The sequence below is a fragment of the Brienomyrus brachyistius genome, chromosome 11, assembly GCF_023856365.1.
Source record: "Brienomyrus brachyistius isolate T26 chromosome 11, BBRACH_0.4, whole genome shotgun sequence".
NCBI classification, from domain to species: domain Eukaryota; kingdom Metazoa; phylum Chordata; class Actinopteri; order Osteoglossiformes; family Mormyridae; genus Brienomyrus; species Brienomyrus brachyistius.
In genome coordinates this window covers 21,605,085-21,631,207 of record NC_064543.1, presented here as the reverse complement: position 1 = coordinate 21,631,207, position 26,123 = coordinate 21,605,085, and the positions used below count along the sequence as shown (strand labels likewise).

Genomic DNA, 26,123 nt, shown 5'->3' with positions numbered 1-26,123 from the left:
TCATTGGCTAACGGTGTATGCTGGGATGTTGCTGCTCCCTGCACAACTGAATCTGCAAATTTTCTTGTGGAGGAACCCTCTGGCCCTGGCTGGCATTGGACCATAGCTTTGTGCTGCTGATGGTGTTTGGTCCTTTGCACTCTCAGAAAAAACGGCTACTAGTTTGTACCTTTGCTAGTCACTGGGGCTGTATCCTCAAGGGTCTGCCAGTTGTACCCTTAGCTGTAGGTAATTGTATCTTTTAAGGTACAGAAATGGACAATGAGGAACATTTTCCTACCATTGGGGGTACATTAATGTTGTTTGTACCTTAGAAAGTCCATTTATGTACTTTAAAAGGTACATGATTGTAAAGTACAGCCCCAGTGACAAGTAAAGGTACAAACTGGTACCTTTTTTTTTTTGAGAGTGTGGGATTAATAGTTGGGGATTCTTGGTGTAACTCCTCCCACTAGAGTCACTATGTTAGTGTCCTCGCAGTGAGATGCAGGTACAGGCAGCTTATGAGGCCTGCAGTGTGTTCTCCTGTGATGGTCAGCTGCTCCCACATGGACAAACATGACAGTGTGTTCTGGCTCTCTGGGGGCGGAGTCTGGTGAGTGAGCCTAGCGGCTAAGTGGCTTGGGATGCTGATCGTTCAATTATGTCACTTCCTTCAGATCCCCTCAGGGAGACTGTGCTGCACATCTGAGATCTAAGTTCTGTTTTATGGAAATGGTCAAAAGCTACTGCAGAGGTGATGACTGTCTTCTTCCACAAAGTAACAGGTTCAAAAGGGAGATTGGCATTTGGTGACTGGAATGAAAGGTTAAGGTAGAGAAGTGAGGCACATGAAGATGAGGAACTTGTAGGCTTGACTGGTGCTTCTAGCAGCCAAATGACTGCTCCCACTGAATAATTACATATTTACACATTTAGTCAAGGCATAATTAGTCTGTGTTAGGTTTATGCCTACAGCTTGACTTTTTTAAGGCTACTCACACTGCAGATGCTCTCATATTCCTTATGCTCTATGTACACTGCAGGTATCTGCCCATCCTTTAGCTTGGTGTGTGAACTTCAGAAGATTTTCCTCAGTTTTAATGGGATGTCTCTGTTGTTGTCATTCCTGCCGTGATTCCAGTATTAAGATGCTCAGAGATAAAGAATGTGGCTTAAAACATCTCAGATTTTTATTTAGCAAAATAAGTATTTAATTGGAATTAACTCGGTAGGTTTGTATTTATATTGTCTGTGTATAAAGTCTATTGCAGTTAATATAAGCATTGATTTTCTTTGCTTTCCTTATGTAGCTGAAGTGGTTGCATCTTTTGGTCACCACAAGATGGCAATATAGATTTAAACAGCTGAAAGTACTGTCCTCCTCTAACCGTCATAACAAACATCATCATTGGCTTATATGCTGGTCATATGATCACACAGGTGGCAAATCATGGCTTAACGGGTAACGTCATGGTGCTATAAATAAATTAATAGGATCAAATATTATTTGTGTATAGACAGTAACAGACACCTAAATGTAACAGTTGAACATTAACATGAATTTCAATCTCGTCACATGTTTAGGTATAAGTGTATTTTTGTGACTTTCCTGTTAAACTGTTTTCACATGTATTAAGGTGCATAATGATATGATATGATCTGATATGATGTATTCAGTATTTTAAATTATTTGTAGTGTAATAATATTGTACCTGTTAGCTCCCTGCTGCTCCCAAACCTCTAAAGATTATGGCGTTTCCACCTGATAAGATTCTGAGTCCCACAATGTCTCTGGGAATGAAAATGATCAGTATCTGATTCTCTGCACAGGTTGGGCTGATCTCACTATAACTGTGTGGATTTTATTTGGAGAGAGAATTTCGGTCACATTTGACCGAAATGTAAACTGTTGTGTCTTGAGTTTTGTGAATGGCTCCGGTGGTTAATTTCAGTCATGGTGTTGTAGTTAATCTCAACAGGGGGACTGGTTAGGAAGTGTGGTGTAGCTATGCTGTAATTCATTAACCGCCCGAAGAATGTCATCATTCTTACAAGAACAAGTGTTCGGTGTTGTGATGAATAGATGCCGTCAAACAATAAATGGCAATACCAAAACTAATTTCTAAAGCATCTTCTATAACTAGTAGTTCAATATACCTCACTGGATATAACCCAACCATCAAAAAGTATATTTCTGTGTGTTCATACTTCCTAGAAGACAGAGGCCTGCCTGTTGTACCAACCGGGCCATGTTGAGTTTGCATGTCAACACATGGCGGATACATTTTAGATGCATAAACATGTTACGGGGCAACAGAGCCCATGGGGAATTTTTATATACACAAAGGGAGAAAACAGCGTACATTACAATAACAACAACAATGAAAACCATAACAATCATAAAAAAGGCAAGCCTGTATAACAAAACAGGTATTCTTGCTTGGCCAGACAGCTTGTTAGATTTAAGGTAGTCTAGGCTAAATGTAAGTGAACGAGGATAAAGTCCATTTAAATTTGGGTACCACAAATCCAACAAGTTCTCCAGCTAAGCAAGAAATCCTGCTTCGTGTAACAGGCGCTTCGTGTAGCAGCCATCGAAACTCAGCTGACCATCTCAAGTGCAGACAGGTGTGTGGACGGTGTGTTACTCTATCCCGGAGGCAGGGGGCAGTGCAGTGGCTGGGCGCCGGTGCCTAGTTACACAGCCTGTTCAGCGGGGCCGCTACGGACAATGCTGCTGTTAACACCCCCGCCGGGGACCTTTGGGCCCCCTGAAAGTTTAATGTGATTTGGGAGCGACCTCCAGCGTGAGGTCAGAGATGAGCCAGAGTGACAGCGGGCCAGGCCCTCGCCGCTTCCTCGGCCCGGTAACCGAAGGCGGTCGCCTCGGCATCAAGTGCCGGTCAGCTTTGTTCCTCGGCTGTTGGTGATGGGCCATCTGTCTTTGCGGGGGGCGCTAACACCGTTCTTATTGCCGCTGAAGGACAGGCTCGCTGCGTACCCATCTGATTCATACGAGGCGGAGCAGTGACCTGATCTCAGGCCCTGGAGTCCTGTCTTAATGATTAATTCATCTCTGCACCCTGATAAAGAGGTTATTTTCCTGTGTTTCTGCCCTCTGTTCAATGGGCCATGCCGGTGACATCCGAGCCAGACTCTGTTATTGTATCACGTTCAGTAGAAGAAGCCAGAGGGTCACCTGACCTGCGTGCTGCTGACAAGTCAAATAAAAAAGCAGACTTTCCCTCTTTGTGTATTTATCACTGTTTGTCAGTAAGAGACAACAAAGTGAAAGAGATACACTCAGCTATTAAACATTCGCTTCATTTCTTTCACAAATGCCTAAACATTCAAGATAAATAAAGGAGATAATATAAAATATCTGGGATTTTGTTTAAACTAAATAAAACAACATGCAATAGCTGTGTTATTTTCTTTATCTGAACAAGTAGAACATTGTGCTAACAACACAAAAGGTATAATTTGAAGTCCCATGGAACACACATAAAATGTGATGATTTAAGTGTAAGTTGCTTTAGATGAAAGCGAGATCAATTTTAAAAATGTAAAATAATTCAAAAGTGAAGGTGGAAAATTCAGAATATTTCTGCTTGAATAATGGCTTAGGTGTGTATCTAATTTTGTACATTTGTGTATGGTTGTTTTGCCAAATTATTGTGGTCTCAGATCTTCACATCCTTTCTTTTAATCTCCTGTCTAACATTTGCATGTCCACTGTGATTTGCACACACAGATCAAACCCAGAGCTGATGCGGATTCTCCTCACAGACTGAGGGGTGTGCATCCTGCATATTTCCCGCGGCCCCCCCTCTGCTGTTTCTCCATATTCTGGGCTGCACTTGGCCCCAAACTGGAAAGTGAAACCCTGGGTCTCCTGTGCTGCTCTAATAAGAGACGCATTATCAGCCATGAAGACGGAATTACGACGGAGGACAATGGTGGATGAAATGTTGTGCGGGGGCCGCATGTGGGGATCGGCTTGGGTTTCCGTCCCGATTACAGTGTCTTACGACCAGGCTGTGTGTCCAGGGAGGGAGGAACACGCTGACCTCACCCCAGGAGGGGGCGGGGGGGACGCATCGCCGCACTTGCCGAATGTCCGTGATGCACGCCATGAAGTCGCAGCACCTGACTATCCGGAAGCAGGGAGCTGGCCAAACCCTAACCCTAAGCCCAGTCTCTAATCGGCACGGTCAGGCTGATGAAGCCATGTTTGGCTGCCTGTCCTCATAGACGCATCAGGTGGACTGTATTCACCTCAATGGGGAGACTCCTGTGTTATTCCGATGACAGCGTCAGATAGGACAACACTCGACGCAGTCTAGAGTGTCATGAAGTTAAGGTCTGTTTCTCCTCCTGAGCCCAGATGTCTGGTGGCTGTTATGCAACCCACATGGACGTATTACACCAGTTGCACTGCCTGTGAAAGCTTACTAAAATATCTTATATAAAAATGAAAATACTCACCAGTCACCGGCCAATGATGGGCCAGCAGGTTCATCATGAATTTTAGGGACAGCACAGAGCTTATTCGTGTGCTCTTCATATTTACCCCCCCCATTCCACACATCATCATCCTGTGGCTGCACAGTCATAATATGGGTGGTTTAAGTGTTTAATCAGGTGAACACGCATCAGATTATAGGCAGACATGCTTTGGCCTCACACAGAGATGTGCAAATCAAGGTACTTATGAGTGTCGAACGTCTGCGAGCTGCTTGTGCATTAGCTGCATTAGCACTGATGTTTTGGCTGATCTCACCCCAGTCACACATGATCAGGATCCGGGAAGCGCTTCCTCTGTAGGCTCAGTATTCAGTGGCGCAGAGAGACACCGTCAGCCACCAACAGGCACCAGTGCTGTGCTGGTTTTCTTTCCAGATTCGTTGGTTTGTGCATGGATGCAGAGCAAGAGGGAGAACATAATGTAAAAGTATCTCCTTCATATTTATGTCATCTGATTCAAGCAGCAACTTTTTGAAATAACAAGCAATTGCATACTGTCACACCCCGCATGCCTTTTCCCCCCTGTGATCCCTGTTGTGTGATGCTAACGAGCCTCACCTGTTCCTCGTTTAACCTTGCCTTTCGTTTTAGCCCCCGTGCGGATGACCCCAGGTGCCTTTCCTTTCAGCACCTGTGCGGATGATCCCAAGTGTCTCTCATTTCAGCCCCCATGAGGATGATCCCAGGTGCCACTCATTTCAGTCCTTGTGTGAATGATCCCAGTTGCCTCTCATTTCAGCCCCTGTCCGGATGATCTCGGGTGCCTCTCGTTTCAGCCCCCGTGAGGATGATCCCAGGTGCCTCTCGTTTCAGCCCCCGTGAGGATGATCCCAGGTGCCTCTCATTTCAGCCCCCATGTGAATGATCCCGGGTGCCTCTCATTTCAGCCCCTGTCCGGATGATCTCGGGTGCCTCTCGTTTCAGCCCCCGTGAGGATGATCCCAGGTGCCTCTCGTTTCAGCCCCCGTGAGGATGATCCCAGGTGCCTCTCATTTCAGCCCCCGTGAGGATGATCCCAGGTGCGTCTTTTTTCAGCCCCCGTGAGGATGATCCCAGGTGCCTCTCGTTTCAGCCCCCGTGTGAATGATCCCAGGTGCCTCTTGTTTCAGCCCCCGTGAGGATGATCCCAGGTGCCTCTCATTTCAGCCCCCGTGAGGATGATCCCAGGTGCCTCTTGTTTCAGCCCCCGTGTGAATGATCTCGAGTGCCTCTCGTTTCAGCCCCCGTGAGGATGATCCCAGGTGCCTCTCGTTTCAGCCCCCGTGAGGATGATCCCAGGTGCCTCTTGTTTCAGCCCCCGTGAGGATGATCCCAGGTGCCTCTTGTTTCAGCCCCCGTGTGAATGATCTCGAGTGCCTCTCGTTTCAGCCCCCGTGAGGATGATCCCAGGTGCCTCTCGTTTCAGCCCCCGTGAGGATGATCCCAGGTGCCTCTTGTTTCAGCCCCTGTGTGAATGATCCCAGGTGCGTCTTTTTTCAGGCCCCGTGAGGATGATCCCAGGTGCCTCTCATTTCAGCCCCCGTGAGGATGATCCCAGGTGCCTCTCGTTTCAGCCCCCGTGAGGATGATCCCAGGTGCCTCTTGTTTCAGCCCCCGTGTGAATGATCCCAGGTGCCTCTTGTTTCAGCCCCCGTGAGGATGATCCCAGGTGCCTCTCATTTCAGCCCCCGTGAGGATGATCCCAGGTGCGTCTTTTTTCAGGCCCCGTGAGGATGATCCCAGGTGCCTCTCGTTTCAGCCCCCGTGAGGATGATCCCAGGTGCCTCTTGTTTCAGCCCCCGTGTGAATGATCCCAGGTGCCTCTCGTTTCAGCCCCCGTGAGGATGATCCCAGGTGCCTCTTGTTTCAGCCCCTGTGTGAATGATCTCGAGTGCCTCTCGTTTCAGCCCCCGTGAGGATGATCCCAGGTGCCTCTCGTTTCAGCCCCCGTGAGGATGATCCCAGGTGCCTCTTGTTTCAGCCCCCGTGAGGATGATCCCAGGTGCCTCTTGTTTCAGCCCCCGTGTGAATGATCTCGAGTGCCTCTCGTTTCAGCCCCCGTGAGGATGATCCCAGGTGCCTCTCGTTTCAGCCCCCGTGAGGATGATCCCAGGTGCCTCTTGTTTCAGCCCCTGTGTGAATGATCCCAGGTGCGTCTTTTTTCAGGCCCCGTGAGGATGATCCCAGGTGCCTCTCATTTCAGCCCCCGTGAGGATGATCCCAGGTGCCTCTCGTTTCAGCCCCCGTGAGGATGATCCCAGGTGCCTCTTGTTTCAGCCCCCGTGTGAATGATCCCAGGTGCCTCTTGTTTCAGCCCCCGTGAGGATGATCCCAGGTGCCTCTCATTTCAGCCCCCGTGAGGATGATCCCAGGTGCCTCTTGTTTCAGCCCCCGTGTGAATGATCCCAGGTGCGTCTTTTTTCAGGCCCCGTGAGGATGATCCCAGGTGCCTCTCGTTTCAGCCCCCGTGAGGATGATCCCAGGTGCCTCTTGTTTCAGCCCCCGTGTGAATGATCCCAGGTGCCTCTCGTTTCAGCCCCCGTGAGGATGATCCCAGGTGCCTCTCGTTTCAGCCCCTGTCCGGATGATCCCAGGTGCGTCTTTTTTCAGCCCCCGTGAGGATGATCCCAGGTGCCTCTCATTTCAGGCCCCGTGAGGATGATCCCAGGTGCCTCTCATTTCAGCCCCCGTGTGAATGATCCCGGGTGCCTCTCATCTGCTCCTAATCCTGAGCTCCCAGTGCCATTATTGTAATGTCATGGTGCAAGCTGCTCGTGCCCCCTTCGTTTACCCTGCACCCCCTCCATTTACCCTGCTCCCTGTGTCTTTACTTTACTTCCCCTGTTGTGTTTTACCCAGGGACGGATTACGGACCGGGCCAGCGGGGCCGCTGCCCAGGGGCCCTTGGGGTGCAGGGGGCCCATGGGGCCCCTAGCCCAAAACAATTTGCAACACTTATCAACAATGTATTTTCGTTTGTCTATTTTAGAGGGCCTACATTCTTTGATCCTCTGCCTACAAGGGCCCCTGACCCTATAGGGAGGGCGTTTGGCTGCCAAGGGTCCTTGAATTGTGGTGGTTGTGGTGGTGGTGGGGGGGGGGGGCCTCGCAAACATTTTGCCCAGGGGCCCACACAACCGATAATCCGTCCCTGGTTTTACCCTCAATAAGACCACTTTATTTTTCGTAGTCACCTGCCTTGCCTCTATCCTTCCCACACTGTGACACGTACAGTACAGTAACTGTGCAGTAATTAATATGTCGTGGTACAGGAAGTCAGCATTTAATCACTGTTAATGAAAATGTGATAATTAGATTTCGCCATTTGCCCCTTTTTTAACGGCACTCTATAACACCTTCTAGTCCTCCTAATGATAATTTACTGGCTACAATAAGATTACACGTCTGGGATATTTACTTAGCTGATTGATCTTCTCCTTTCAATGACAGCAGATGGCCGAGGCAAATAGATTCCAGGTGGCCTTGCTCTGGAGGACTCCTCCTTCCCAGGGGGCTGAGTAGGCCCACCAGCGACAGGCTAGCGGACGGACCCCACGGTGCGTTAGGGAGTGGGGGTGGGGGGTGGGGCATCATCATGGATGCCAGCTTGATTACTGATTTGGTGGTTGCTGGGGGGTAATAGGGGAATCTGTTTCTTTCCCTGTTCCTTTAATAAGCTGACTTAAACAAGATGCCCAGACAGGGGAACACCGTAACCAGGGCGCTGGGCCGTCTGGGACCACCGCACTGACACACGTATGCAGTTTAGGGAGACCCAGTGATGTCACCAGCCCCAGGAAACTCTAGACACTATGAGGTGTGAAGATGCTCTTACTTAGATGCTGGGATCCGGCATCTTAACCATTCTAATGCTCAGCCAAACAATAAGTGACCCTCCTGACCCCGTCTGTGTGCTGTGAGCCGCATGATTGGCTGTTTGGAGGAGCAGGCCGACCATGTTAACGACCGGCCTGCGAGTGCATGTCAGCATGTTGGCAGGAATTGTTTTCCAGATTGAACTCCGCATCTTAATCACAAAGGGCAACAGTTGGCCGTTCAGATTCTGCTGCTGGATCTCCCAAACAATCTGAAGGAGGCTGATCCCATCAAAGGGATCAGCCGAGCGCCAATGTGACACTGATCTCCCAACAAGCAAGCCCCGGGTCTCTATTCTGCTGATGTCAGCATGGCATTCCTCTGACCAGCAGCTGCTTACTGTCAGAGATCTAGGTCACCAAGTACAGCACAGGGGAAACGTCCTCATCTGACGCCACGTATTCTCACTGTCCAACTAATCTGTCCTCATACCCAAGGTGTCTGTCCTGTCATCAACTGTGCATAAATATATGTTTCCAGAGGGCTAAGTCATGGGGACCCAAAGTACTGGCAATCTCATGTCACCTAAGGCGGCGATTTCCAGCCTTGAGATGATGTTTCTGTTTTTTTTTCAGATGTGATCATTACCTGCGAACGTCAGGGGTCATGAAAAGCCGTGGCTTAAACGCGTTTGATTTATTTTTGGGAATTACCCAAAAAAATTGACCCCCTCCTCCCAAACCCACAGCGTTCGACAGCCACACCGGTCTGCAGGATGCAGGCTGAGATAATTTGAATATGAAATTGATGATAAGGCAGCAGACTAACCTTCTGGATGGGGGAGTGGTGGCGCTAAGGCTAACATGCAGGTAATCCACGCAGCTCAAACCCCCACATATAGGTATGCTGGGCAGGAGACACTCTGGGTTATATAACCTGAAGGGGGGGTAGGGGCAGGAATAAGGCAGCTGGCAGTCTTACAGTGTCAGCACTCCACAGATCAGATCGATAATGCTGCTTTGCTCCAGCCATACAGTAAACCAACATCGCCTTTATGTAATGCCTAGTGGGGGGGGGGGGGGGGGGGGGGCAGTCAGACAGAACTGCCACAGCTCTGGGGGGATTTTGCTTGAGACTGACAGAAGGCCACTTAAGAACAGAAAAATGCAGCAATCTCTCTTGTACTTTTTTGTTAATGTTAACGCACCATTGATTTCAGCGCTGAAAGTCGATATCTTCAAAAATTGTAAACTGAAGCATATGCCATCACGTCAATCCCTCTGCTGACCTCAGCACTGCCCCCCTGTGGACGCTGAAGATAACAGAGAAGTTGTGGCGACAGGAAACCCAGCAGCCTCCACCTCCCTGCCAGCACGCGCCAGGGACGTGCCATCACTGAACCACATCATCACATAATGCATGTGTAATCGCTCTTTCGATTCTTATTTTAGGGCGCCTCTTAATCTCTTTGTTTACTTGTAATCGCTCCCCTGCCCATCTAAGCAATCCGTCTCTGAAACGCAGTGTAAGAAGCTCTCACTGGTGCCCCACGTTGGCCGCCCCACGCTGGTCGGCAGGTGATCATTACATAAACACGCTTAAGGGTGTGTCACCCACTACTTATCAATGGAAGCCACGTCACACTCACTCAGGGTTTATGCAGCTCCTGTCTGGCTGGATCTCTCTGTGAACGATACCGGAGCCACATCCCCCACATCTAACTCACTCAGGGTTTATGCAGCTCCTGCCCGGCTGGATCTCTCTGTGAACAATATCGGAGCCACATCCCCCACATCACTCATATCCGATCCTCTCGACAGGTCCAGCCCATCTCAGTGATGTGTGAGGGCCTTCTTGTGTGCATCTCCAAGTATTTGGGGATTGGACTCCAAAATGTCGGTCACCTTCAACTGCAGCTCTGCTGGTATTTTGCAGTTCACTGGTCTGTCACATGTTTCACGAGTATAAGACAGCCTCACATCCTTCCCTGGACCACACTGCTACAGAAGGACATTCATGGTGGGTTCCATGCTTATGAGTGAGATGTCACTGATCACACTCAAGTCAAAGCTAAGGAGTTCACTTTGTTAGTAGTTGTATTGTGGTGCTGATGGACTAGGGTTCAAATCTTGAAACAGCCACATGAATTCCTGTGTTTTTGGGGTGGGTGTGTGGGTCAGGATACTGTGTCTGTGATCAGATCCCAATTTTACCACTGGGTTCTTGAGCAAGGCCCATAACCCCTGCAGGGACTGGCTGACCCTGCTCAAAAAATGTGCATCACTTTAGTTGAAAACTAATTAATAATAATCACGTTGCAGGTTTCTGTGGTTAAACACCGTGGCCGGTTTCCATCAAGCACATCACACTGCAATGCAGGCAATGGATGTCGTTCCAGGTGTGTAGCAGTGAATCAGATGCTGCTTTGCAAAGGCCTTTTCCCGTTTGCTCTTTCAGGAAAGTCACTCTTTTCCTGATACTGGAATTCTGAGCATTCGCGGGGATTACAGAGGCCCATTCATTTGTAAATGACTTCCCTGTGTAATGACAGAAGCATAAGGCATAAGGTGCATGTGCTTATAGAATGACCTCCTCTTTTTATTCATCCTCTTTAGTGATGGTGCCTTAATACCTGTTTATCACGCTGTAGCTGAGTTTAGGGGTCTTGTGTTTCTTCCCCTGTTAGTAACTATTTTGATATTTCTTCAGGCAATATTATCAATACCAGGCAGGCAAGTAAACACCTTCCCTTTTCACCATGAAATAATCTTGTGTTGCACCATTAAATAGCATTTCAGTGAACGGGGGTCATTGCAACATGTTCTTGTAGCTGGTGTTAATTATCCAATCAGAACGTCCCCCGTTGTCATTGTTATTTATCCTGCCACTTTGGAATAGCTTATTAAAACAGCAGCGTTATTTAAGCAGATTTAATGCAGCCAGCCAAGTGCTTCTGTGGGAATGAGCCCAGTCTGCAGCTGGACCCGGACTCAGAACTGCCATCCTACCCCTGTCTGCCATCTGCCCCCCCCCCCCCCCCCCAGTCTAGAACTCTAATCTTTTTACCTCCTTTTGTGTCCCTAGATCCTGCCAACAAGCGCGGCGTTTACTAACGTTGGAATATTCAAAAGTGCCATAAATCTCTGTTTACCACCCTCCAAATGTATGTATGTGTTCAGTTATCTAACAGTTGGGGGGAATTGTATTTGTGGACCCCAGCCCAGGCAGTTGGATGGTGGGGGCAGGTCAGGCAGCTGTCTGGCTTTTCCCTGGGACCCGACACTGCATAAGTCTTTAATAAGATAAGTCCTGCAATCAGAGGAAAAAAGCAAATCACTGACTCCAGGAGCATAAGCACTGGCGAGTTGCACAGGAGTCAGTAATTAGTACGGCTGGGGTGCAGAGAGCAGCCCCCACATGGGTGGGAGGCAGAGCCGTGCACAGTGACCCCACTGCTCTTTTAATCTCACTAATAATGGTCCCTGGTTAGCATTTACAACCCAGTACCCAGATATATGCCACCTGACACCCACACTCATTTTTATATTTTATTTAGCTGATATCTTTGCCCATTTTGTGACATCAGGGTCAGATGGTTAAGGGCCTTATTCAGGGGGCCAACAGTGACATCACTCTGCTGTCCTTGGGATTTGAACCAGCAACCATTCCCTCACAGGCTCAGCATCTTAGCCCCCTGAGCCAAACGCCATCTACATTTGTAGCTCCTTCTCCTCCCTGGTTAGCGTATGATACCCAATTTACTGTATGAGTTTTCAGTGAAAATACAAGTATGATCATCATATGACCTGAGCCTGTTCTCATCTGGGGCTCTTGCTGGGTGTTATTTAGAATAAAGCGTTTCTCCACTTAGGATTATGGAGGATGGTCACTGTCCCCATGAAACCCCATCCCCTGGACTGGCTCCCAGACCCTTAATCCACACTTAAGGGTGGAAAGGAATTCCCAAATTTCCTGTAGGACAAGCTCATGAAAGCAGAGCCCTTCATGGATAAGAAATCATATACAAACATATAAGCAGGCATGTTTTACTTGTATATATTAATTGTGCTAATGATCTCTGACATTCTAATACATATGAATGATTGTTAAAAATGTAGTAAATGCCACATGAAAAAGACATTTTTTTATTTGTAACAGAAAACAGCACCCAAAGGGGTAGCATAGGATTAAATGCATGTGGTATGATGTCATCAATGGGCCCTCTTACAAAGCAGGATTAGAAAATGATGAAACAGTAAGAAATACGTGGGAGGGAGGGGTGGGGTGGTGATCACCTGCTGGCTCCAGGCCAGCACAAAGCGGCCAAACAACACCAAACATAAACAATTAAACAAAACCAACACTAATGGCGGGCTCGCTGCCGACGAGTCATCCCGTCATGTGTCTGTCATGGCCTGTTACCGCAGGGTCCTTTCGATCTCCCTAACAATATCTAACAACAATAATAATGAACAATAATACGATACACTCGCATGACACGTTCAGACAGCCCATAATTCCCTGGCTCACGGTGGCCATTCAGCAGCGACTGTTTGCCACCAATAAACCAGACGACTAAATTTAGTAAAGTAAATTAATCCCCATGAAAACTACATCCATTTAAAATTCTATTATTCCCCCGCCTGCCCCGCCCCCCCGGCACTGCTAAAAAGACTGATTTCTCACCCAGTCAGAACGAGAGAAATGGCAGTTAATGGGCGACAGGGTGCCTTGGCAAACAGTGCAAGTCCTTTAGAAGGAGAGCAATCACACTGATCAAATTTACAAGAGGAAATTGAGCTGGAATTCAGGGGCATCGCCGCCAGGGGCCAATACAAATTGAAGGCCGGCAAACATAATAATGGCCAGGCCATGTAATGATCCCTTTAAAGGGGGAGCTGGCAGGAGCTGCTGACTGACGACTGCTTTCGGAGACAGAGACGGGTGTGCGGGATGGTAATGGAGTGTAGGGTTACCGCCGTCCCACCCCAGGCCAGCGCCTCCCTGCTCAATGCCCCTCATTCTCTCTTCAGCTTTTTGGGTTCCTTTGTCATTCTTCGCAGTGTGACTGATTGATCCACCTCTAGATGGACAGTAAAGATTAAGAGGATGACAGATAAGCATGTGCTTACACAGCGCCAGGACTAATCTCCCCGAGTGCCTTTAGGAGCCCCGCAGAAAGGAGGACTTGCACACCTAAGGCAGTGAGGGGAAAGAGAGGAAGAGCTCAAACCAGCGCGGAACAGCCAGCAGGGCTCGAACCAGGAACTCCCTTCACCTGGAGCACTGGGGCAGGGAGTCCCTCCACAGGCGGAGAACCTTCTGCATCCACTGGAATCTTATTTGCCGATCAGCGGCTGCCTGGTCAGCCCACATCGGACGACGAGGAGGGTTCTGCGTACTTCCATTTGGAAGAACATCCAGGCTTCACATAACGGCTCCAGACGTCCGATGCCAAAAGAGCGTCCACTACTGATCACCTAGAGCTGACAGCCAGACACTAATCAACAGGCGCTGATCAACAGGTGCTGTTGACCAGTCGCTGATCAATAGGCACTGATCATTGGACACTGATCAACCGCCGCTGATAACTGGACACTGATTACCAGGCACTGATCAACAGGTGCTGATCACCTGGTGCAGATCACCGGGCACAGATCACTGGACACCGACCAGCGGGCACTGATCACCAGGCACTGATCATCAGTCGCTGAGTCCCAGCCACTGATCACCAGGCAGTAAACACTGGCCACTAATCATCAGGCAATAATCATCAGGTACTGAGCAGTTTAGGCAGTGAAAATTACACACTGGTCCTCTAAGCAATCACCAAAACCAGACCGAACTGTTTCTTGGAATACATTTACAAACGTTGAACAGACGTTTGCTTTGCTTTCTGAGTTATCATTGGGCCACACCCCACAGTCGGAGTCCTCCCAGAATGATGATGGAGGATCACCTCAGCAAGAGCTCCATGCTGCCCTCCTCATCGCCTAGTGAGTCCTCAGGGAGCAGCAGCACGGAAGACGGCCATGGAGGTAAGAGCCCCCAGAGGGCGCTATTTCCCATCCAAATTCTTTTATGAATGAAAGGACATTTTAACTGTATAACTTAACTAGCTCACTGTTTATAACCAAAAATTGAAGGTTACCTGAAAATATAGTATAGTTTTTGGATCAAACAGTAAAATTATTAAAGGTATTTACATCTTTAAATAGATTGTAATTAAATGGTAACAGCAATACAAATATGATTATTATAGGTGGTTATAGAGGGGAAAACATACCAATATAATATGATGTAATATGACAGTGAGTTTAATCATATTTATCTACAACACAGCTAAAGTAAATGTATTTAGAAAATTCAAAATAAAGGCTGTATTATATAGTATGCGGGCAGTAGATTAGCACAGCCTGACATAGAATCATCCGGCTTTTAAAAGCCATTTATTACCGAAGGGACGCCAAAGGCATCCAGCAGCTCAGAGTTACCCCCCGTCATTTCTGCTGAAGCTGCTTGCAGCCCGCGGCAGCATATCCGTTGATCAGAATGCCTTAACGAGCTTAATAAGCGTCCGGCTCACCGCCCGCTGGCGTCTCTGTGCCCCCGACAGCGAAGAGCCCGGCACCCGGCAAAGCCCTGAGCCCCGCGCTGCTCTGCAAGGTCTGCGGAGATACCAGCAGCGGGAAGCACTACGGCATCTACGCCTGTAACGGCTGCAGTGGCTTCTTCAAGCGCAGCGTCAGGCGGCGGCTCATCTACAGGTGCCAGGCCGGCACGGGTATGTGCCCCGTGGACAAGGCGCACCGTAACCAGTGCCAGGCCTGCCGTCTGAAGAAGTGCCTGCAGGCGGGAATGAACAAGGACGGTGAGTGCCAAGGTAGCGTGCCAGTGAGAGTACCATGCTTACATTCCTCAAGTGCAGGATAACAGTATTGAACAGAGTGATGTGTGTAATAATATTAATACCACATGCTGCACATTTGGGGAAGAGTGGAAGAGGCCAGAAGTTGCGTAATAGATCTGTCTAAAATGCAACAAGCCCTCACAGAGGACGAAAGTACGCAAAGGCTACTCAGCGTAAGCTTCCAAGGCCACCCACGCAGAGCTCCTGCATATTGCATGATGGAGACGCATGCATGCGACCAGATCCTGTCTCCCACAGCGGTGCAGAATGAGCGGCAGCCCCGCAGCACCGCCCAGGTGCGGCTGGATGCTGTTGATGCAGACGCAGCGGAGAAGGAGCACCTGACCACGACGCGGGAGCCATCCTCCTCGTCCTCATCCTCGTGCTCAGTCATCACGCGGCCCCACATCAGCTCCTCGGTCAGCTCGGCGGCGGCGGTGGTGCAGCGCTGTTCCAGCCCACAGAATAACCACCGCTTCATGGCCAGCCTGATGACGGCGGAGACTTGCGCCAAACTGGAGCCGGAAGATGGTGAGGGTGTGGGGGTTGGGGTGGGGGGGGGGTCTCTTGTATACATCATCGTTATCATCAGCGTGGGAAGCATCCGGCCCCATGCTTGCTTATGATCTCCAGCATTCCACTCAGGTTCTTTCAAAAGAATTCAAGAATTGAAAAGCTTATTTTTATTTATACAAGTGCAATGAAATGCTTGCATGCATATCTCCCTGCAGATTTAAACAGAGATAGTAATACAGAAACAGAAAGAAATAATGATAACAGAATGGTGAACAATAACATACAATATGCACTGAATTTACAATACCATACATGTCGTACTACATGGTGCTAAGGTTTAAAGTGGCAGTGATGAATAAATCACAGTGGTGATTGGGTTTACAGTGCAAGTCTGTCTAAATGGTCCCCCCTGCAGTGGATGAGAACATCGACGTGACGAGCAATGAGCCGGAGAGGGCCTCTACTGAGTACCACGTGTCGCTGTACCCTCCCAACAGCCCCGAGAGCGTATATGAAACCTCAGCCCGCTTGCTTTTTATGTCCGTCAAATGGGCTAAGAATCTGCCAGTGTTCTCCAACCTGCCCTTCAGAGACCAGGTGAGCCCCCAGAGGTCCCTGCACACCAGGGCTCTCGATGTGCAGCTTTAGCGCTGAAGAAGTCCACACATGTTTGTTTATTCGGGCTATTCTTACTTAAATATTGGATAAATGAACAAATTAGTATACTGAAAAAGCATCTTTCAATTTATTTTGGAAATTATTGTAAAGTTGGTGTACCGAGGAAGATGTTTTGCAAGCTCTCAGTACACTTCCCCTTACATACGGACATGGTATTTGTCATTGGCTCCTCCCCTTGTATCACTGACCCCGCCCCCTGTGTCATTGACTCCTCCCATTGTGTCACTAACCATTCCCTTTGTGTCACTGACCACGCTCCTTGTGTCTTTGACCACACCCCCTGTGTCACTGACCCCGCCTATTGTATCATCAGGTGATCCTCCTGGAGGAGGCGTGGAGTGAGCTCTTCCTGCTCTGCGCAATCCAGTGGTCCCTGCCCCTGGACAGCTGCCCCCTGCTCTCGCTGCCGGACCTCTCACCCCCCCCGCAGAGCAAATCCAGCCTCTCAGGAGCTGACCTGCGTGTACTGCAGGAGGTGTTCAGCCGCTTTAAGGCCCTTGCCGTGGACCCCACCGAGTTTGCCTGCCTCAAGGCTGTCGTCCTCTTCAAGCCCGGTCAGCTATGACTGATGCTCATTCTTTTACTGTCACTGTACCGGAGACCTGAAGCAGGCCGTCTCTCTTTGTCTGGGATGTTAACCACTTTCTGTTTCTGATACATTGGGCTGCCTGCAGAGACCAGGGGTTTGAAGGACCCCGAGCAGGTGGAGAACCTGCAGGACCAGTCTCAGGTGATGCTGGGCCAGCACAGCCGCACGCATTACTCAGGCCAGCTTTCCAGGTAAGCGAGAGAAGCGGTCGTTAAGAATACTCACCATTTTTCATGCTTTACATTATTTACAACAGTGTTTCCCAGCCTGATCGTCAGGGACCTGGGAGAGAGCAAAAACATGGACTGTCTGTGGGTCCCTGAGGATCGGACTGGGAAACGCTGATCTACAGCACTGTTATGCAGCACTGTGTTATTCTGACCTGCTTATCAATGCAACACCCTTCAGGTTTGGGAAGCTGCTCCTGCTGCTCCCCTCCCTGCGCTTCGTGACCTCCGAGCGGATAGAGCTGCTCTTCTTCCACAGGACCATCGGAAACACCCCCATGGAGAAGTTACTCTGTGACATGTTCAAAAACTAAGTGGCCACTAGAGGTCACCCTGACGCCGGCCAGGCAGAGGCTGTAGACGTGCTTTGCTGTGCTTTTACGGCAGCGCTCTGCAGATTTATATTAGCCGTACATCTGCGTTGAGATGACAAGATTTAAACATACACAGATTGTCCCGGTGGCGAGCGAACCACCCCCACAGTAACTATCGCTGGACATTGCAGGAATGTGAAGGAGGTTGTGGTTAGTGTTTACACCTGCTGATAAACATAAACCTATACTAACTGTACAGCTGCAGTAGACTCACCTATAGGCAATATTATTCCGATGGCTCATGGCAATACACATTCCTCATTACTTTGTTTCGTTAGCTCTGTCATTCCCCATAATATGCGAGCTATATGCTATTCTTTGTTTTATGCTTTAATACCTTTACATTTTCAGACCAGTTTTAAAGAGAAACAATTGTACATACGCTATATTTAATTGTCAATCTTCCGATGCAATACATACGCCCACCGGAGATGGACACCACACGACTTATTTTCTATCAGAATGGTTATGAGTGATAAATATAAGAAGCATTTTAATAAAATATTTTAAGCACTTCCCAAAGGCTCATTTTTAATTGTAGACTGACTCTTACTTACCAGCTTCCGCAATAAGCCACGTCATTTAGGGCACGCAATATATCATCCATCCATCCATCCATTTTCCAAACCGCTTATCCTATTGGGTCGCGGGGGGTCCGGAGCCTATCCCGGAAGCAATGGGCACGAGGCTGGGAACAACCCAGGATGGGGGGCCAGCCCATCGCAGGGCACACTCACACACCAGTCACTCTCACATGCATTCCTACGGGCAATTTAGCAAGTCCAATTAGCCTCAGCATGTTTTTGGACTGTGGGGGGAAACCGGAGTACCCGGAGGAAACCCCACGACAACATGGGGAGAACATGCAAACTCCACACACATGTGACCCAGGCGGAGATTCGAACCCGGGTCCCAGAGGTGTGAGGCAACAGTGCTAACCACTGCACCACCATGCCGCCCCCACGCAATATATCAGAATATTTATAAACAAGCAGCCTGGAATCCAGTATGGTATTGCATCACCCACATTTTATCCTCCAGCCTGGCTTTCCCTACAGTAAATACAAAACAGTGGCTTCAGTCATAAGTTTGGAAACGCCAAGATGACTACAGAGGAGATTGATAGTGTCACATCACATGACCTGGCCACCTAACCTAAACACAGTAGAATGGTTTTGGAGGAGTTTGACCAGAGAGTGGAAAAGAAGCCACTGAGGGATCAGCATATGTGGGTCCTCCTTCAGGACAGCTGGAGAAGCATCCCAGGAGGCCACCGCATAGAACTGGCATAGGGGAGAAAGCGCGGTCGCTTAGTCCCGGGAGCAACTGGGGTTAAGGGCCTTGTTCAAGGGTCCAATGGTGGGATCACTCTGCTAATAATGAGATTTAAACCAGCAACCTTCTGAGTCCCAAGCCACACAGCATTCCCCCCCCCCAACAAATTATTTATGTTTTAAATACTTTTTTATTCAATGCATAATTCTGTATATGGTAGTTTATAGTCGGGGCGGCATGGTGGTGCAGTGGTTAGCACTGTTGCCTCACACCTCTGGGACCCAGATTTGAGTCTCCGCCTGGGTCACATGTATGTGGAGGTTGCATGTTCTCCCCATGTCATCGTGGGGTTTCCTCCGGGAACTCCGGTTTCCCCCCACAGTCCAAAAACATGCTGAGGCTAATTGGAGTTACTAAATTGTCCATAGGTGTGCATGTGTGAGTGAATGGTGTGTGAGTGTGCCCTGTGATGGACTGGCCCCCCATCCGGGGTTGTTCCCTGCCTCGTGCCCATTGCTTCTGGGATAGGCTCCGGAGCCCCCGCAACCCAGTAGGATGAGCAGTTTGGAAAATGGATGGATGGATGGATGGATGGTATTTTATAGTCTTGATACCTTTATAATTCTAAAATGTAGAGAATGTACTGGTACTAATAGCCTGCAGACAGGACTCTGGTATTTTACATTGCAGCAATTAAGCTTCCTAAAGCACTGTCAAACATATTATTTCTGCTGCTTTTCTCATGGCATTCTGCCTGCTCATCTCCCAAAACCCGTCCCTCATTTCCTCATCCATCCTCTCACAAGCGGACCTTCATACCTCAGACCTGCCATGTTACTCCATGGACAAAAGATGGCAGCAATTAACACATCCTGAAAAACAGCTCTAAGAATACCAACTATCAGCTCTGTACATTGTATTTATCAGACACTCTTATCCAAAGCCACACAGAAGTGAAATGCCAGGGCCAGCCAATCCCGGGGCAATCGGGGGTTAGGTGCCTCACAAGGGTCCAATAGTCAAATCACAATTATAACCATTGGATTTGCTATCACTGGCACAGCCTATTAACCCACAGAGCCACACCCCCTCAGGGAATATCAGTCGGCCTGTATGGGATCAAACCCACAATCTTGGCACCATTAGCACCAGACTCTAACCAGCCATAACCCTGCTTTTTTATATGGCTCCAGTACATCAGGAAACAATATAAAAATAAAAATTATTAGTTCACATATTTGTTGCAGCCTTATTTATAAATTCAGCAGTTTCTTCAAAAGCATACATGCAGTAGTAAATTTAATCAGTGTCACATGTATAAATGCTCTGTAATGACGTGTCGAATGTACACATGACTGCAGTAATGCCTCCAGTCCCATGATCAGTGATTATGTATTCAGAGGAGAGTTGGATCGGTTTGAGGCTGCCACCGTAATTATGACACTCTTTGGAGAACTGTTCAATATGCACTTCCAAAAGCACCTGTGTAGGATTTAATTCTAACATTTTTATTAAATTCCAGCAAATCCCCTTATGAGCAGTGCAGTTCTGGACAAACATCAGTAACTTTTACAACAAAACTAATAAATTATGTAAAAGCATGTCCAATCTGGCTGCATGTACTGCATTTTAACTCAGTTACATTCCCAAGTTAATAATAATTTCCCTGCTCTTTTCATATTCCTGTTATCGTTCTCGAACCCCTACAGTGTCGCAACATTTATGAATCTTACCATATAATCATGTTTCCTGTCCTGTTCACACCCACCCCATCTACCCTGTATACTTCAAATTGTATCTGTTGTTACTAAATGTCACGACGGGGCACAGGAAGGGAGAGATGATCCAGGGAGCGACTTTCAGACATCAAGGGAACTTTATTTTAAACAAAGGTAACAGCTACAATCATCAAGCAGGAAGAGCCACACAATGACCCACAGAGTAACAGGGCATGTGTGGTAGGCAGATATATACTCAGGTAATGAACACTAGTTAAGGGAGAGCTGTAAGTCATTGACCAATTAACCTGGGCTGGTAGTCACAAAGAACACAGGGGGGAAAGTGGGATGACCAGCAACACCTGTTGGCTAAATGGGGGTATGTCAGACATCCAGACACTAAACTGCCATTGGACATTTGTATACCTGGTATTTACATGGGCCTATAATAAAATTGTACTATGCTATTAAAATATGGCTTTAAATGGGCTACTTTGCTCCCTGATTTGCAGTACTTTTGAGAGCAAATGAAAAATGAAACAAAAATGGCCCAGGAGGAGTCAAATGATAACTGGGTGAAACAACAGTTGTTCAAAGTCTTTTTTACTCATCACAGGTGACGTGGTATCTGTCGGTTTCACAACCGGTAGACATTTCGGAGTCAGGTAGACATTTAAACCCCACGTCTCCATATCTGCTCCAGACCGGTAACGGTATTAACGAGAAACTTGCACCTTGATGGCTAGCATGAGTCGGGGTCCATTCGCAAAGCGGTGTGTGAAGGTTGCATTTCTGTCCTTCAGGAGATAAGAGATTAATTGCAGAGCTGCTTATCGGCGCCTATTTCCTAAATGAGTTGCCTTATCTGCGGGGAGCACAAACCCCGCACGGATTACACGGCGTGACCAGGATCAGCTTCACTCCTCAAACTTTCCTCCAGAACATCAGAAGTAAATGTCATCACACCAAACTATTGCGGGTCGAGCAGAAAACTTTAAAAACTTTTTAGATCGGGTTTTCAAAACGTTACAAATTACGAGAATAATTCATGTATTTGCAATAACCAAAAGCCGTGCTAAAGTGGGCTGGTACTCACCGGCACGTAGTATCGGGACTTCTGTGTTTTTCTCTTCAGAGTAAAAAGAATGTTTCTTGCATACTGGCATCTCTCATAATATATCGGTCATGAATAACAAAATGAATATCGGCACCTGTTTTTTTCACACTTTTTTCACCACTGAAAGCAGAAGCCTATAAGTAAAATTAGAAAACCTGTCTCGTACTGACGACATACAGTATGGTGGCATAACCATGAATATAATTAAAAACAGCCTACCTGATAGTCATGAAATATAACGATTTAACCACGATTATTAAAATATATCATATTCACGCCATTTCCGGTGGAATAGTATTATTAACGATTCCAATTCTATTTAATAAAAAAAACTGTTTCCCAACATCTTCAGGCAGACTCAGCTAAAATGAAATAATGTCTTGCAATGATTTATGTTCCTAATGAGAAATTATTATGAGGGATAAGCTCAATGACACCTGGCATCCTGTAGTTTGATAAATAATTTGGATAAGTGTTTGGTAGTTTTAGAAAACGGATGGTTTGATTTTATGCAGGTCTCACTCACTATCGGCAATGTACAGACATCAGTACATGTTTTCGAAAGAAAATACGCAAGCAGACCTAGAATATTATTTCATTTTTATACCCACTTAGCTTATGCAAGGTTGTGGGGGGTCCATAGCCTATTCTGAAAGCTAAGGAATTACCTAGGCAGTGAATTACCAAGGTGGGGTGTCAACCTATTGCATGGTATTGACATACAATTTGGCGACTGTAATTCGTCTTTGCTTGCTTTTGGACTGTGTGTGTGTGCGTGTGTGTGTGTATGCGTGTGTGTGTGTTGGGGGGCGTCTGGAGGAAAACGCATGACGACCCAGCGTGAACCTCCACAAACGTGGAGCCTGACATTCAGGGGCCCCAGAATGCCTTGATATTCCCCTGCAGGGGCAGTGCCGGCATGACACATTACACTCCCTCAAGGATTCCTTGGGTTTCACATGCAGTATGCATTTCGCCATTTGCAGAATGTGGTGACCGGCTTAAATTACTTTAAGATCAACGGCGCCGGCAAGGTCCTCGACATAGTAAGAAAAGAATTAATTACAGTTCATGACCACAAGATGGCCCCTTTGCCCCACAGTGCCGTCCTTTCTGTTCACAGATTATTATCAAAGATTACAGATCATTATCAAACCACTGAACGACAGTCTACATCGTGGAATCTTGCTTTACACTCTACTGTATTCGTTAGCAGTTAGATTCATTTCTGTATTAATGTCGTTTCTAATGTGCTTCCGCGTCTCTTCTAATTTCGCATTTTCGGAGAGACGCTTAATTAGGATGGTGAAAATGGGCACGTTTCTTTGTGTTCGCGTGTAGCCCCCTAATTGATTTTCCACGTCTGTGCGTACAATGTAATCGCCTCTCCACATAAAGCCTCCAGCCGATTTTGCCTGGTCCTGTCTGAGGCTCTTGGAACACGGCGCTGATCCGGGGGATTTGGGATAAAGTACACTGTAAAATCTCATTTAGCTAAAAGCTCTGAAACTGCTTATCCCGCGACAGGGGGAACGCAGATCCCGGACAAAAGCTAGGAAATTTCGGAGTCAGACTGGTCTTTTGTGATAAAGACGATCAAAGAAAGTTCTAGCAGAGGGTAGAGCTGGTCCGGGATGTGGAGTCATGGTGGGTTTATGCGCAGGTTTTATGACTATGACTGTTTAAAATTGTGTCTCGTGTGAGCAGGGCATCAAATTTATTCACTGTCATTCATTTAATCAATTGGGGGTGAATAGGAACTCAATACCTTTTTATTTATTTTTTTTACATGAAGGAGAACCTTAAATTACAATACTAGATTCATGCAAAACAGGGAACAACCCAAGATGGATCACTTGGGAGCACTCACACCATTCACTCACACATGCACACCTGTGGCCAATATGGTACCTCCAATTAGCCTCAGCATGTTTTTGGACTGTGGGGGAAAATCGGAGTACCCGGAGGAAGCCCCACGACGACACGGGGAGAACATGCAAACTCCACACACAGGGAACTTTGGCAGATACTCGAATCCAGGTCCCAGAAGTGTGAGGTGACGTCGCTAAACGCCCTGCAATGTTCTGTATGAAAATTAAGTGAAAAAGTGAATATTTGCTATTATGTGAAATTTTTTAAAAAATGTTCACAGTAAATGTCATATTTAGAGTGATACAGCCCTGTTGTGAAGCTCGAGAGGAAAGCCCCCTGCGGCCCCATCGATCTGCAGGAAGTGCCACTCTAGCCCGCCTTTGTGACGCCTCTCTATTCACTCATCTCACGCAACAAGAAGCTGATTCAGCCAGTTTGTCTCAGTCACCACAGGGTGGCGCTGTGCTCCTGGCCAGGAGCTGCTCCCACTACCTGCCATTAGCAGGCCCAAGTCTCCAACCTCTGTGGCTACTGGTCCCCTGGGGCCCTGGGGGGCAATTGAGTGCCTAATTGAAACAGCATATGAGGGGTGACAATTATGAGTACAGATGAGATCAGGGACTGGAGCCCCACAGAGCGGAGGGGGGTGGGGAGGGGCTTTGGATGCTCAATCATCTGGGTCACAAAGCACCCTCCCCTCATTTTCTGAGCTATGAATTTGAATGCAGAGTCTGTCTCAGCCCCAGAGCACTCAGACTCACCACAGGACACCTGTATGGCCCAGCCAGATGGCAGCACTGTCCCTCAGATGCTCTGAGTCTGTGCGTGAGTCTGTGTGCATGTGTGACTCCGTTATGTGTGTCGGTTGTGTGCATTTGGTGTGTCTGCTATTTGCTTTAGCCAGGTTCTCTTTCATTTTCGCTCTGACACAGAAACAGCATCGTTCAGAGAGTCTTCTGTCTGCAGGACTGACAGATCCACAGCCCCGAGGGCGGTGGAGAAGGCGAGCCACTAACAGCAAGCGCGTCGCTTAGAGACACTTGTTAGATGCGATCGCTGGAGGGACGGTGACAGGCGCGAAAACGTGGATGAGGATGTCACACAGAAGGTGCCGGGTGACACGTAGACTTGGTGTTTAATTCCAGTGCTCCTAAGCAGAAGTGCAGTGTCACCGCAGGCCTTGTGGGGGCGCTGGCTGCAGAGCGACCTGCTCTTCCCTGGATTAATAAGAGCGCCGGTCGCCGCGGGCCGTCCCATTGACATTTACACTTTAGAGGCTGACGGGGGGCAGGGGGTGCGTCTCCAGGCAGCGGTCTGACATTTGCAGTGAGGCGCCGCTCGTGACACAATTTGCTTTTCAAAGTGGAGCCCAAGTGATGGGGGGGCAGGGGGAGCGAGCCAAGCGCTTCGGGGATGGGGGGGGGGTCGGATCTGGGATCTTCTGTCAACCCACACATTTGCCCAAGACCCTCAAGGCCAAGAATGTAACGGACAGGAGAAAGAGACTATAGCATTCCAGCGCCCCCTACTGGTAGCGAAGGAGAAGGGCACATCAGGTCTTAATATGATTCATCCATTGTATGACCCCCCCCCCCCAGGGGGAAAACGACCATCATCAACTGAATTCACATTTTCTCAAGACCAAAAAGGAATTCTTCCACAAGATTTTATGTGAGACAGTAATTTTAAATTAATGATTTAGGCATTTTGCTAAAAAAAAGTTTTTCCTGGTTGTAGTGAAGTGTGAGATGTATCACACTTGAGTCAGACTAAAAAAATCCCGCTCATCCTATTCTCATGCAGTCCACCCTCTTTGCTGTAAATTCCCCCACTCTGCCCCTGGGTGGCGCTCTGATCTCCTGGATTTGCATTCAGGGCTGTGTCACGCCCCCTAACAGGATCTGGGCAGTGAGCAAATAGCCAATTAACATGGGCAGGGCTGCTATAGAACTCAGATCCCTCACCATTCATGCTTCATATCATGATATACGTTTTATAAGCATGGACGTCACTCTTCCACTATCACATTTTTCATGCTTTTGATTGTCATCATCTGGTGTAACTTCTACAAAGCACATAGCTTTGATAGTGTTACCATGAGGACCGACTTTAACCACAAGCCATCTGAGGAACCAACTAGTCGAAATAATGCCACAAAGTAAAAAAAGATCTTCCTGGTCTCCCCCTAGCACAACGGTGGCTGCATGTTTGCCATCCCTATTCCATAGTTATTCCTTGATTGTACAGAAATGAGAACATACATAGAGAATCAATGCAGTTCACAGGGAATATTAGTGCCGGTGTTCAGATTTTCCTGATGCAATGTTTGTGTATTTATTTTTATATAGTCCCTTCGTTCCGGCCTTCTCACTGAAATGTGACTTTATTGTGAGTTTAATTTATGTCAGTTTTCCTGAAAATAAGACTTCTCTCTCCATCCACCTTCCATAAGCGCTTATCCAGCAGGTTCACTGCTTTAACAAGGTGTTATGAAGAGCTGAAAAGCTGCCGCTTCCCGCTAATCGAGTAAAAGCCACTTTGCA

General features: G+C 47.8%; 1 protein-coding gene across 1 annotated transcript; it reads left to right on the top strand.

Annotated features, from left to right (window-relative positions):
- The first annotated feature begins 14,251 nt into the window (after positions 1–14,251).
- On the top strand, positions 14,252–17,716 carry LOC125751880 (photoreceptor-specific nuclear receptor-like). The gene is made up of 7 exons (XM_049031277.1): positions 14,252–14,342; positions 14,921–15,175; positions 15,473–15,745; positions 16,146–16,327; positions 16,722–16,962; positions 17,083–17,188; positions 17,406–17,716. Exons 1-7 carry the CDS (start codon positions 14,252–14,254, stop codon positions 17,536–17,538), a joined length of 1,281 nt encoding a protein of 426 aa, XP_048887234.1. The 3' UTR covers positions 17,539–17,716.
- Positions 17,717–26,123: the final 8,407 nt, after the last annotated feature.